Below are 13,633 nucleotides of genomic sequence, written 5' to 3'. Positions count from 1 at the left end.
ATTGATAGTTTATTGAACATAACCTTTTCCCTTCTGGACTTTTTTCTGATAAAGGCTTTACAGGAGCTACAGTACTAGACATTCCACTGATGTCTGCCTTAGGGTTAGCTAATGTTCCTCACCTGTCTGAGCAGGCTTTCAGTACCGTCTTCTTATAACTGACTTTACCTTGGCTGGGTTTTTGTTCACTGCCTTCCTAGCCAGGCAGATTTTTCAGGTTTTCCCTCTCTCCCAAGGATGTTTTTGTGGGGGAAAATTTTCAGGTGTGCTTCTGCAGAAGGGCAGCTGCCACTGAAGACAGGACTCCTCTGCTAACAAAACCTAAACTGGAGGGAAGAAACAAAAGTGGCTGAAAATACCTGAGCTCAATCTTAACTGATTACTTGTAACATTTCAGCAAATACAATGTTGGTAAAATAAATTAGTTTAGTACCACTGCTAGCAATGAAGGAAATGCTGGGTTAAAAGGGGTTGGAAGTGTGGATCAGTCACATAGCTAGTGTAAGAATTACCTGTTGAAGGTCTGGGATGTGGAGTTTTGTTTGTTGGCTCATTTAGTGTGGTGTCTTTTGTTTTGGGTTATTTGGGGTTTTTTGTTTGTTTAAAAACTGCAATTGGAAGTTGGATTGCCATAAAAGTAAAGCAAATGACCGCTTGATATGGTAAGCTAAAAATTAAGGCCATACATATACTTTTGAAGTGAAGCAATCTTGTTCTGAGAAATGACTGTGTTGTATTTCATAAATTTACAGTTCCTTGCATAGGTATTTCAAAGCTTTTCACTGGTGTTTTTTAAAGTGGGGGGGTGTTGTCCTGTTGGGTATGAGGAGGAGAGTGCATGTCAGCACTAGGACTTCTGAGCTTTTTGAGGAGGAACATTCCAGAACGTTGTACACTCTTAGCAGTAATGGACTTTCATTTTCTTGATGTGAAAGAATCTCATGTTATCATTAGAATCTATGGGGACTGTGGTATATTTTGTTGCACAGTCTATAAGCAGTATACTGAAGAAATTTCACATTTTGAGTGCGTGTCAAGTTTTTATGGGACACTCGCCTTTTTTGGAAGGCTGTATTACTGTTTTTTCCTTATGTTTTTCCCCAGATCTAGATATGTCCTTTACTTCTAATCTTTTGTTTGGCACACAGCTGTGCTGCAGAAGCATTTCAAAACTATTAATTCTACAGCCCCCCTTCTGGGGAACAACTGGGGGATTATTATCGTTACTCACATACGAGGAAATCTTAGCTCTGCAAATGTCACAGGAAGAACCTTATTGTCCTTGATGGAGCCAGTCTAATGATGCAACCATAAGAAAGTAATTTTAAAAACTTTAATACTAGTTGCCCAAATTTAAAACCAACCAACCAAAAAACAAACAAAAAGACCCTCCCACCAAACAAAAAAACCCCAAACCCAGATCTCCGCCCCCCGCACCCCCCAAACTAAAAAACCAGCACAACCAAGCTCTTCCACACACATGCATGCAGTTTTAAAAGGACAAATGCTCAGCTGCAATTATATGATGCATTTTGACTCTTTATAAATCCTGTCCCCACTTGGGTAGGAGTGCTTTTGCCATTAAACATTCAGCAAAACCTGGAGTGCTTTACTGAAATGGGTTCTGCATGAGCATGCCACTTGAGAAACTTGGCTTTCTACACTTCTGCCAAAATTGCATCATGCAAGGGGTCTGCTTGTGAAATGACACTGTTTCTCAGGCAGAGTGGCAGTTTTACACCTCAACAATAACTGGAATTGTAGAAATTGGGTGGCTTGGGGCTCCCTGAGTGATTTTTCGGAGGACTGTGTAGTTGATGTCGTCAGCCCTGACGTGTGGTCTTTTCCTGTGCTTCTGTCCTTGCCCCAACACCTTGGAGAAACACTTGGTGACTCTTACAACAGGAGCCAATTCAGTTATTTATTTTTTGTTGCTTCAGAGGGATAAGAAGAGTTTAATAGTTTTCCATCAGTCACTAGTCAAATATTACACCTAATTTGTTTTTTTTATTATTAATATACTGTAATATTGATAGATAATTTTAACTTGCCTGTGTTGTGAAAATAACCTTTTTTAGAAGTGGAGCCTGTGTGTGGCAGCATCAGCCAACTGCATTGATGGTGTCCTATTTCTTCATGTTCTCCATGACCCCGGGAATAGTAAGAATTGACCATTTTACAATTGCTGAGATAAAATAAACTGATCTAAATTGGAGAGAGAGATTATATTGACAACACCGGCCTCCAGAACATGCTTGATTGCAGTCCCCCTGTGGCTACATCAGCTTATCGACCTGTAGGCTATCTGTCCATTTTATGTGAGTCAGAAACCAGGGCAGTTTATTGGAGGCTGTGGTCCAAAGCTCAGGCTCTCCTATGTCATTGTCAGACGGGATTATTATTTTAGGGGAGAAAAAAAAAAATTGTTGAAGGGTATGGTGACTTATTTCTTGTAAAATCCTCAATTCCACCTGCGTAAGTCACTGGCTGTTTGAACTCTAAGGGTGGTGTTTCTTCTCAATTGTTCAAAACATCGTAACTTCTTTTTGAATTAATCTTGGAGCTCTCAGCTGTGCAAACGCGCATTTGAATAATGTTTTAATTGTTGTATGTTCCTTTGTGTTTTCTAATTGGAAAATGAGAATTTAAACCTGTTGATTTCAGCTTCAGATTTTCCAAAATGTCATCCTACCTTGGCCATGAGGGGTGACGTTGTTGGTACTTTCCAGAACTTTGCTGTCAAATAGTTTAGCAACCATAGCTCAACCCTATGTGATGCTCTCCTGGAAACAAAAATGATGATAAGAGGAGGCTGTTAAATTGTAATAGAGTCCACTGTTGTGTCTTATGATTATAGGTTAACTTTAAATAAGGGAAACACTTCTTTTCCTTTGAAAGAGTAGACTGCTGGGCTGTCTAGCATGTAGTTTTCACATCTTGTACTGTAGCTAAAGGGAGAAAGTGTGTGTGTGTGTTTACAGACTGCAGAAGGAACCTCTCTGAATACAGGTGATATAACTTACATGCTGAACAGAATTTCTGAATGAGGTTTGGGTTTTTTTTTTTAATTACCTTTTTGCCCCATAAACTATTAGGTATCAAAGTTCATAGGGTTGTGGACTGCTAAGAACTAGGCAACAAAGTCAAATAATGTTAAAAAGATCCTTGGACATTAATAGTTTGAAGTACTCTGGGACCTGTTTCTACTAATCTGTAAGTTAAAGGAAATCTACAGCTTTTACTTTTTTAAAAAAATAATCTGCTACATTGATTTTAAATATATTATCACCTCCCACTCTCTCCCATCCTCCTCCACTTCCCTCTCCCCCAAAAACTCCCAGCAGCGTTTAGAAAATTTTAGGTAACTTCTCAGAATTTAGAGGATGAAATCAACATGTTTTTGTTGGCATTATAATATGTTTGAATGTCAGTGGTACTGGCATGGGAGTTTTGTCTTCCTTGTACACTATTGTCCTCCCTCACATTGTTCCTGGTAATTACTGGGGTGCGTAGGAAAACGTGGAGGCACGCAGCTGTCTTTATGCAGCTGACAAATAGCTTTGGGAAAGATCGTTCTTGTTACAGGTAAGTAAAAAAAGACAACTCATTCAGTCTTAACAGAACTCTGGATAAGTTTCGGGTAGGGAAGAAAAGCAATGCAATCGAGGGAAGAGCAGCGGGTGCTCTTCACCCTGCTGACTCGTGCCCAGCACAGGACTGCGGTGAGCTGGGATCTTCCTGGGAGCAAAGTGGGAGTGAAGTCTTCTCCTAAAATGCAGTATTGTGCTGCCTGTGCAAAACATTGTGAACAAAGGCTAACTAAAGACAGTACCCTCTTCTTGATCGCAAATGTCCCTGCTGAGTTACATTACTTGAAGTATTTTTAACTTCCTATTAAAAAAAGATGGATAACTTTGTTTAATGTATTATTTTTAAGTTTTCTGCATTTAGTATGAAGATGAGGAACTAGGGCACAAGGAAAATATATTTTTTGAATGCTGCTATTTTTTTTTTTTTCCTCAGGTCAGAACTTTGAATGCCAGGTGTGGGATAGTTTTATAATGCTACATGCAAAAACTAAATGGGTTTTATAAATTAGCCTTTGTTAACGTATTTCTGAATAATATTTTATATGCATTCAGGGGAAGTGAACGTAATACATTATGACTAGAATTTGCTATCAAGGTGTTGTCATATTTCAGTGGCAGAAAAAGCAAGAAAGGTCAATATGACTTCCCTTATTTTTGAAAGAGGCATTCCAATCTGTGAGGTGTTTCTCTGTATGGCTTTCTCATTTTTCCCTACCCTTCTATTTCAGAAGAACTCAAAGAAAAAAATTGAGTAAGAGTTACATGATATAACTTACTGATGAGTGTGTTTTAATATTTTGTTGCAGAAGGACTCCATGAAAGATGACAGAAGAAGTTATTGTTATTGCAAAGTGGGATTACACTGCACAGCAGGACCAAGAACTTGACATCAAGAAAAATGAGCGTCTTTGGCTATTAGATGATTCCAAGACATGGTGGAGGGTAAGAAACGCGGCCAACAAAACGGGATACGTGCCATCAAATTATGTGGAGCGAAAAAACAGCTTGAAGAAAGGTTCTCTGGTTAAAAATCTAAAAGACACATTGGGTAAGTCCTTTTGTATTTTGGAAGAAGTTTAGTAGACTTGATGGGTTTCAGATTGCGAATGTAATGTTCATATAAATATTTTTTTTAACATGCTCGTTTGGATTTTCGTAATCCTTAGTTTGAGGTGACATGGTGGGGGAGGGAGGGAGAGTGTGGGGGGAGAGTCATGTGGAAAAATCTGTAATGGGTTTTCTCGTATCACATCCAGGAGAATAAGATGTTGTTTTTGTTCCAGTTTGTCAGAGATTGTATGTTTTCAGTGGCTGAAGAACTGTGTTTTCATTGAGATACCAAATGCTGAATCCTCTCCTCTCATGCCAAGTCCTCTTGCTCAGAAATAGGATGTAAACTGTATTGTTCAGCATAGCTATCACAGCAAAGCTAAACCAGTTTATGAATGGGATTATATGATATGGCTATGTGCAATGTCAGGGGTTAAGTTTCTGTGGTCTGAGATGTTCCTTCTGCTTCCAAGTCCTTCATATGTACTCTGTTTTATACTTGCACATAAATTCTTCACAACAGTGTATCATATATAAAAAATAATATACCTCTGAAAAATTTTGAGTGTATTTTGAAGAAATGTATTTGGAAGTCAGGTGAAATGAATTCTTTTTTCTTTATTTTTGCAATTACTTTTAGTGACTGCTTAAATTACTAAAAAATAAAGGGCTTTGCATATGGCTAGGAAATGTTAAACAGTGATAAGTGATCATTTTACATATAAGAGGCCAAAAAACCCCTACTAGTGGTATTTTAGGATATAGTGAATAAAACAGAAACAGATATGCACCTGGAGGTGTTTTGAGGCTATTTTTTGCTTGTGTTTTGGTTTTTACCTGTGAAGTCTTACATAGGGAAAACTTACTCTGTTGCAGTTTGCTGTAGAAAATACTGACTCTTCAACAGAAAAATTAAAATTTGGGATTGGACTTGTTAGGAAGCAAAAAAGTTTGCTTAAAAATAAAATGGCAATAGCTCTTATAGGTTTATTGCAGCCGTCCTGTGCTAATGCTGTGTCTAACAGGTTAGACTTCTTGGTCACTTCTTCATTACTGTATCCTCCACTGCTGAACTGCTATAAAGTATGTGGAAATTGAGGACTACAGGACAGGTGGCAAGCAAATAAGGTTATCAAAAGATTTACCATGGTAATATTTAAAACCATAGGCCTCTCTACAGATACTCTTGGAATATACTCGTTACAGTGCCAGCAAATGTGATTATGCCTTTTCAAAGATTTGTATAAAGAATAAGCTCCAACATCAATTAACTAGTTAAAATCAAAATCCCAGTTGTGACTTTAAGCTCCTTTTATATGGATTTATGTTGTTTAAAAATATATATGTATAGCCTAAAAGCTACTTTATGAAAGGATTGCATTTCTGTTGTGATAATGTATCAAGTGTTTGTGTAAAATGTGGACAGTACTTACTTGATGTAAACAAACACATTTTTATTTACATCCAACAGAAAAGTGTTTAAGTGAAAGAGTAGAGGCGTGTGCTGGCATATATGCATGTTTACCTCCTTGATCTTAAAAAAGCTGCATGCTGCAGGGTGCTTCGCTTCACTGTGGTGGCGACCGATGAAACGGTGTGAGAGCAAATCTTGGTGGTTTCATGGCCGAGCCTTCGCTAGTATTCCATCTTCTAAACCTCAGCCCTTTGCACACATGTACACAGGTTTTTAAGTTCTGAAGGACCGTTATTACAATCTACTGATTTCCCCGTACCTTTTCTAATAGTTTTCTCTGTGTGTTGTTTGTTCAGCTGAGGCAGAAAATATCACGTGGCAGAGCTTAGCTTTTTCTTTTGCAGTGACCACACGTGCCTGCTAAGCGTACAAAGCACCTCTCATGCTCTTTATGCTCGTACATCCTGTGACAGTAAGAAACTGCCTAAGCCATACCTAACCCACAAATTGGCTCAGGATATTCTTAACACCCCCTCAGCTAAACTATATAGTCTTTAAGCCATGTTTGTCTGGCTGTACAGTAATTTCCCATTCAGAACAAGGAGAGCATGTGTCCTTTAGAGGATTCTTCGTTCTGAGCGGCCATCAAGAATGCAATTCTTGGTTTGTTTTTTTTTTTTTTTTTTAACAAAGGCTTGCAAATTGCAAGGCTGATGTTTGATCTAGTGAAACAGCTTTTGAAAGTTTTGCTGCACCCAGTGAAACAAGTTCTTAAGTTCTCTTTAAAGAAGTATGTCTAATGTCTCACCAAACATGCCTCTCCTAAGATCACAAGAAAATTCACATTAAAATACCTGATAACCTAGCACAGATGGGAATGGCGGTCACAAGTATTAGTCCTTAAACCAAATCTGTTTCTGACTTTGATCTTGAAGCTATTACCAAAATATCAGGTGCTGAACTAAAAAAAAAAAAGTCATTTAATAATCAGTCAATAATTAATCGTAAGTTTTGTGAAATCTCAGGAGGGAAACAGCAGGCTCTAAGTTGCTTCCAGTGATAAGACTAACGGGCTTTAAAGAGAGGGATGGACCCTCCGATGTACCTGGACCCACCTTTCATACTTGTGGTGCTCCAGCAAACGGTTGCTCCCATGGAGATGCACTTTTCCCTACCTATACCGTAATCAATTAGGTTTCCTTGTGTTCAAACATATTTCATCTGAAAGCATTGTTATCACACAAATGATGTAGTGTATTGTCTGTGTGATTGCCCGTAGCTATCTGCCACTCTTATGCTTATCCACAGTAATTACCGGTGGTTGATTTATACTTACTTCCAGATATTCAATCAATATGAAGAGTACCAGCCATAGTTCAAATTGTGGCAGACCCTATAAAGAGCTATTACTATTTAATTAATAGTCCCCATAGCCAGCTGTTGAAGATGCATCATCTAGATAGTTCTTAATCCATGTAGTCTGTGTTCTAATGAAAGTTTATGGCACCACTTAATACATTGGTGTCCCATTCATAAAAAGCCAAATATACCATGAAAGTTTACTACCTTTTATAAAGTTGCCTTTATCAGGAAAACTTCTAATCTCATCAGAGAATGAAGTCATGCCTGTTTGATGCTGAAAACTAATTTTCCTGGAACTCTGTTGACTGTCATTAATTGAATCTCAGCCCTTGAATACTTTATTAATAGAATCCCATCAGCTTTACTGTTTGGCTTGGTGTTGGTGGAAGGTTAATGGGCATGTGGGTACCTAGAACATGCAGCTTGATGATTTAAAACTTCAGCCTGTTTTCAGCAATGTCTTAAGGCTTCTAGAATTTCCATTGTATTTCAGTGTTTTTGGAAAAGAACATCAGCAAATAAAACGTGTTCAGAGCCAGCTCTTTTAAATGTGTTTTAAACACATTTTGAAATGTGTCGCTAAATTTTTAGCATATGTTCATTAAATCGATTACTTGTGGACTGAAAAACAGCTCACCTCAAATCTCAGATGACCCCCAGTAATTTCTGAAGAGATACCATCCTATGTCTTTTTACAAAACAATATCCTGTTCTGCACCATTCACTTTGTCTTTCCCCTTCTATGGGCTTACTCTGTTATACCGTATCTTCTTTTAGTCCTGTCATGAGGGAAATTTTCCAGAACTTTTAGCTTTCCCTTAAGTGACTTGGAGACATTTTGAGACTTGTAATTTTTCTATTGATGGCTGTCTGTTTTTCTGTTTGATATACACTACTTCTGTGTTCTTAAATCTCTTTCTTGAGTGAATTCTAATGGATACTTAGCTACAATGGCCTGGGTTTAATTATGGAAATGTGGCATATAGGCCACCTATTAAGTATTTTAAATGATTCATCTTCTCATTCCCTTTTTTGTCTTAACTGAGTGATACTGTGAGTAAAAAGTTAATGGCAATTTAGCCATTTCAAATTACTGTCTTCTGTTTGCTCATATTGAATGAAATCTGGTAATTATTACTATTCTTAAGGCAAAAGACAGCTTCCAGGCCTGTGATTAAAATTTCATCTTCATTCATCATAATGAAGTTTAAAATAGTTTCCTTGTACAGTATTTCTTTTGTGGGGAGGGTATTTTTTATGCATTTCGATTAAGCCTTACTGAGCAACAGACCTCCAGCATGCATCTTCCAAACTGTAATTTTCTGTAATGCAATTCTTCCCATGCACCGGGGGTGGGAAGGAATTCCCGTACCCATTTGGATGGAGCGGGTGTTTGCCAGCACCACCCCCAGAGCTGCCTCTGAGCACGGCTCCACGGGTTTCCTCTTCTGCAGCAAAGATGATCTATGCTGGCTGGCTCATCTCTGTCACGCTGAACATAAACCTTATCTGAAGGAAGTAAAAATAATTATGAAATCAGTTGTTTGTGTAAGCAAAATAAAACTTCTGCATTTTTTCCATCCCTTTGCAAGTCATTTTCCTGGCAGCAGCACAACTCCCCAGGCAGCAACGTGCCATGGGTGACTGATGCGCGTGATCCAGCAGCAGGGTGTCATTTTCATGGGAATCCACGATTTTCCGGACGTTGCTGCTTTTGCTTCACAACCAGCACTGCATAAATGGGGATTTCTTAAAGGTGTCCAGTCTTGCTCCCTTTAGTGAACAACCGCATAAGAAACCTTGAAGACATTTCCACTCAGTGTGGGTTTTTGAACAGATGCCCAGCAAAAGAAAGGTTTATTAAAAGGTATTGAAAGAGAGATTGGACATCAAGAATACAGGAGATAGGTTTGCAAAATGCGTAGGAACAATCGAAACACTAGAGGTGAGTGTTGGCAATGATGGCAAATAACAGTAATCTTGATAACATTTCACAGAGATCTTTAAGTTGCACGAGGGACTCTTCAAATGACTTCTTTATTAAGCATCTGTAAGTCGGCAAAACATTTCAGTAACTTTAGTTTTAAATCACTCGGTGTGCCAGCTCTTCACGTGGAAAGTAAGAACTGCCAAGTGAGGTGTAAGTACAGAAACGAGTCCTTACTTGCATCACTGTTGCTAGTATGTTATTTCAGAAGTGTTGTGAGCGTCCAGGAGTATTTCCTGTGTTTGTCAGCCTCCACCGTGTCTACCTGGGTCAATCTGTAGATCTGTGCAGCAGTTCCTGAGTGCTGTATATACTGTCGCTTCCAGGAATCAACAGTTTTACACCTCTCCCCTTCTCCCCTGGTTATTTTTATTTATTTATATGAAAAGGTTTGGGTTTTTGTTGTGTTTGTTTTTTGGGTTGGTTTTGGGTTGGGTTTTGGCTTTTTTTCACATTTATAACTTCACATTTTCCCATTTGAGAGCTACTTAATACCACTTTCACCATGCCTTTCTGGAAATTGCTGGGGAAGTTAGCTCTCTTTTTTATTAGTCAGTCACTGCTTAGTAACAAGCAGAAATGTGGAATAGATCATTTTTTAATGCAATGTTTTCTTTAGCATTAGAAAACACTGTTGGTTAAGAGGTTTGATGTACTTCCTTTTTAGAGACAAATATTTCAACTCAAATTTAAACTATTACCATCATAGTTCTGCATAACATGGTCATGAAATCTCATTCTCCAAATAAGTAGTCAATCTTTAGACTTCTGGTGTGTGGGTTAGTGGTCTTTATTTTTATTTTGGTTGTGAGGATTTTTTCTTTTTTAAAATATCTTAGTGGTCTGATTTCGGTAGTTCTGACTTGGTACGTCTAGTAGATTTAATTGTACAAGGTGGTATTTTGACATTCATCAAATCGCTTCTAAATCTTGTCTTTAGTAATCAAATTTCAATACTCGAGTCTTTCACTGGTGAAAGTTACTTACATGACTTTGATTGTTGTGGGTTTTAACTGAACTTTTTCCAGTTCTTCAGCACTAGGTTTTTAAAAGCGTAATCATGAGAAGCATACACAGTCTTTCTGGCACAGTCGTAGCTATAAATAGAGTCTTTCGTACTCTTTGCTTGATCAATTTGTGTTTATCAGCCAACTGCCTTAGCCATATTAGCTTCGAAATCACAGAAAACACATTAAATCGGTAATATGACCAAGTACTAGTTTGAAAATATTGCTATTAGTTCTTAATTAGTTGTTTTCCATTTTAGTATTTTCTGGACACCATGTGGGTGTAAAATTTACTACAGGATGAAAGAATGGTGGAAATAAGGATAAATATGGTATCATTGTAAAATAAATACACTGTTGTATAGCACAGCCTCTTAAGCTTTGTAGAGCTCATGTTAATAAAAACAGAGCTGCCTTGTAAGACAAACAGAAGTTATTTTAATCTCTTTAGAACTTGGAGTTCCCAATGTTGTTGGACTTCCTTGTCACAGACCTGTAAGAAATGCTAGTTTTTCCACTCAAGAGCAGGCATTTAATAAATTTGATGTTAAAAAAAAACAAAAACAAAAACAAACCCAAACCAACCAACCTTCAGAACTTTCTACAGTTTGTAGCTGTCAAATTATTTATCATATATAAAGATTTCTAAGAAGGAATGATACAAAGTCTTTCATTTAGCCAGATATCTCCAGTTGAAATTAGCGGTAAAATCCCCTTGATAGGAATTCAACACAAAAAAAGTATTTTTCCTGTGTCACTTTATGTTGCTTTGAAGCTTTCTAGCTTGTCAGAAAATGTGGGCATGACAGTAGTGGCACGTCTGTCGTGTCTCTTGGAGGACTGGATGAGGCTAAGCTGTCTGTACTGGCACTTTTAAGCAGTCGATATACAGGAATTTAAGTTCATCTTTACAGAGAGGAAGTAGTTGAAGTTTTTACATGAAGCACAAATTCTTGCTCAGTTGCCTAGAATCCATGTGTTAAAATAGCTTATGCTATGGTTGAATTTGTTCAGCAAAAGCACTTTCCCTGCTGCACTGCGTCCTCCTTTTTTAGTTGCATTGCTCAAAGTAAGCATGTTTGTTTGTGGGACAGCATGGCAACAGTGGTGACTCTTCACCGGTGATGAAACTGAGGAACGTGGTTTTGGGGTAGTGAGAGAAGCTGATGGGAGCTCTGTTTAGGTGTGGTGTCTTTGGTGGTTTAAAAAAAAAAAAAAAAAAAGCTGGAACAATTGCATTTCTTTCATCTTCACAGTAATGATAGATCAGTCTGGTTGCATGGATTCCTGTCAGTAGATGCTGAGAAAGGAGAAATGGGAGATGCTCACAATGATTTCAAAACACAGAGAAGAGATTTCTTCCATTCCCATTAGAGCATGTGGAGTTAGGAGCTGGCAGTGCTAATACCATTGGAGTGGTAGCAGATGATTTGTATGATAAGGAATTCAAATGCTTTGCTAATTTCTGGAAATATATCTGCCTCATGATCATCATAAAAACATAGACTTAGCTTAAGTGACTATTTTCAGTTCATTGATGGTCTTTGAAGATCTAGAGGCATATTCAATAGCAGTAGCTCTGCATATGGAAAATGATACAAGAAGATATTGCTGACGCAGTAGGGTCTGCTATCTCACTATCAATTTGATATATACATAATGGCAAAAGAATATATTAATTTTGAAGTAGTGTTACTATTATGGGTGTTAAAATAGTTACCCAGAATGCAAAACAAATTCAGAAATTTATGGTTATGGACCTATTGTATGCCTGTAAAAATCTAAATAACTTTATGCATATCAAATATGTCCAGTGAAAGTAGCATTAAAGGAATTGAAGTCTCCGCTTTGTGTAACTAAAATCAGACATTCTAAAAAATACTGTTATAATTTCTAAAAGAATGTGTGCTTAAGAAGGAAAAACATCTGAAATTGCAGAACAGACTAATTCAAAAAAAAACAACAACAAACCACCCCACCAAACCCCAAAACAAAATAAAACACAAACTTCATGCTTTTTTGTTACCTGCAGCAAAAGGACTTGAAAGCAAAGAAAATTGGTAAATGTTCTGGAGAACTCAAGGTACGGAGTAATGCTTCTTTTACTGCTTGATAAAAGACTTTCTCTGCCGGATGTATGCATCAGGCCCTTTATCTGATCCGAGGTGAAAAGCCAAAAGCAGCAGTGAAAGCAGAACCTGCAGCTTGTTGCGGTGCCCCTGAGCTCCAGCGCTGGCTGGTGATGGGAGCAGAAGTTTGCTCTTTTTTTCAGTTTACACTTGCATGTATTATATTCTGCTGAAAGTTTGTCTTAACGTGAATTATTTATTGAGGTGGATTATTTAAAGGATTTGCTGCTTCAGGAGTTTGAAACAAACATATAATGGAAGCCATGATGTGTCCTACCTTTCAGCAGATTTTTCCAATACAGTGGTCGCAGTAAAATGTTTCAAGGCTGAAGGCATAAAGAAATCTTGCTGGTTTTAGTCCACATTGAGTGAATAAATCTGTTCTTTATGTTGTAATAGAAGTTTTGTGCCTCCCCCCTCCCTGTGCAGTTTATGTGTGTGCTTGGAGGTACAATTTGACATTTACAGATTGCAGAACGAGCCTTTATTTTAGTCATAATTATGTTCTGAAAAGATAAAAGGATCGCCTTAACTCAGTGTGGCTGCGTGTACTGGTGTCTTTGGCGGTATTACTTCCCTCAGCTGTCACCTTTGAGGACCCTTGGTTTTGCCCCTCTCTGAGCCAGTTATGTTTCAATGAGTAATTGTGTTTGGCCTTAGAGCAAGCCCAAAATTAGCTCCCAAGGTAGTTTCTTTGTTCCCTATTAAAGAGAGTCACCCCATTGCCAGTAGCTCTTCCTACACCCTGTTCCAGCCGTGGAGGCAGAGCCTTTTGCTCTCTTAGCGTTAAAAGTTTGCGTCTGAACCCTCAACTCTTTTGATGTTTCATTTTTTTCCATAGAATAAAATCCTTTAAGCGATGTGCTAATGATGTCTCTTCTTCTGAGGCAGTGACTAAATAGAGTACCTTTTTTTTTCCAAGTAGCATCGTACTGGATTTCTTGTATTGTGTTTCCTTCTGTCTTCCCTTCCCGCAGGTTCCTGGGAAGACCAAAGTCCGCCGAAGCACCAGAACCGTGGCCGCAGCGTGGGTCACCGCATTGCACCCTGCTGCTGCCTGGGTTGGACCCTCCCCGTAAACGTGTGCTTATGGG

At 38.2% G+C, this 13,633-nt stretch overlaps 1 protein-coding gene across 2 annotated transcripts in view; it reads left to right on the top strand.

The window, feature by feature from the left end:
* Window positions 1-13,633, top strand: part of NCK2 (NCK adaptor protein 2) — a 53,716-nt gene that overhangs the window by 16,794 nt on the left and 23,289 nt on the right. The window contains exon 2 of one of the 2 annotated variants that reach the window (XM_075057313.1): window positions 4,397-4,638. In XM_075057313.1, the coding sequence (XP_074913414.1) occupies window positions 4,413-4,638 (226 nt within the window). In that variant the 5' untranslated portion in view covers window positions 4,397-4,412. Of the gene's footprint in view, window positions 1-4,396; window positions 4,639-9,040; window positions 9,362-13,633 lie in introns of those variants that run through there. The other variant, XM_075057315.1, reaches the window with a different exon arrangement.

Source organism: Buteo buteo, chromosome 25 (genome assembly GCF_964188355.1).
Source record: "Buteo buteo chromosome 25, bButBut1.hap1.1, whole genome shotgun sequence".
NCBI classification, from domain to species: Eukaryota; Metazoa; Chordata; class Aves; order Accipitriformes; family Accipitridae; genus Buteo; species Buteo buteo.
The sequence above is the reverse complement of the archived record's forward strand: the minus strand, read 5'-3'. Positions and strand labels throughout refer to the sequence as shown.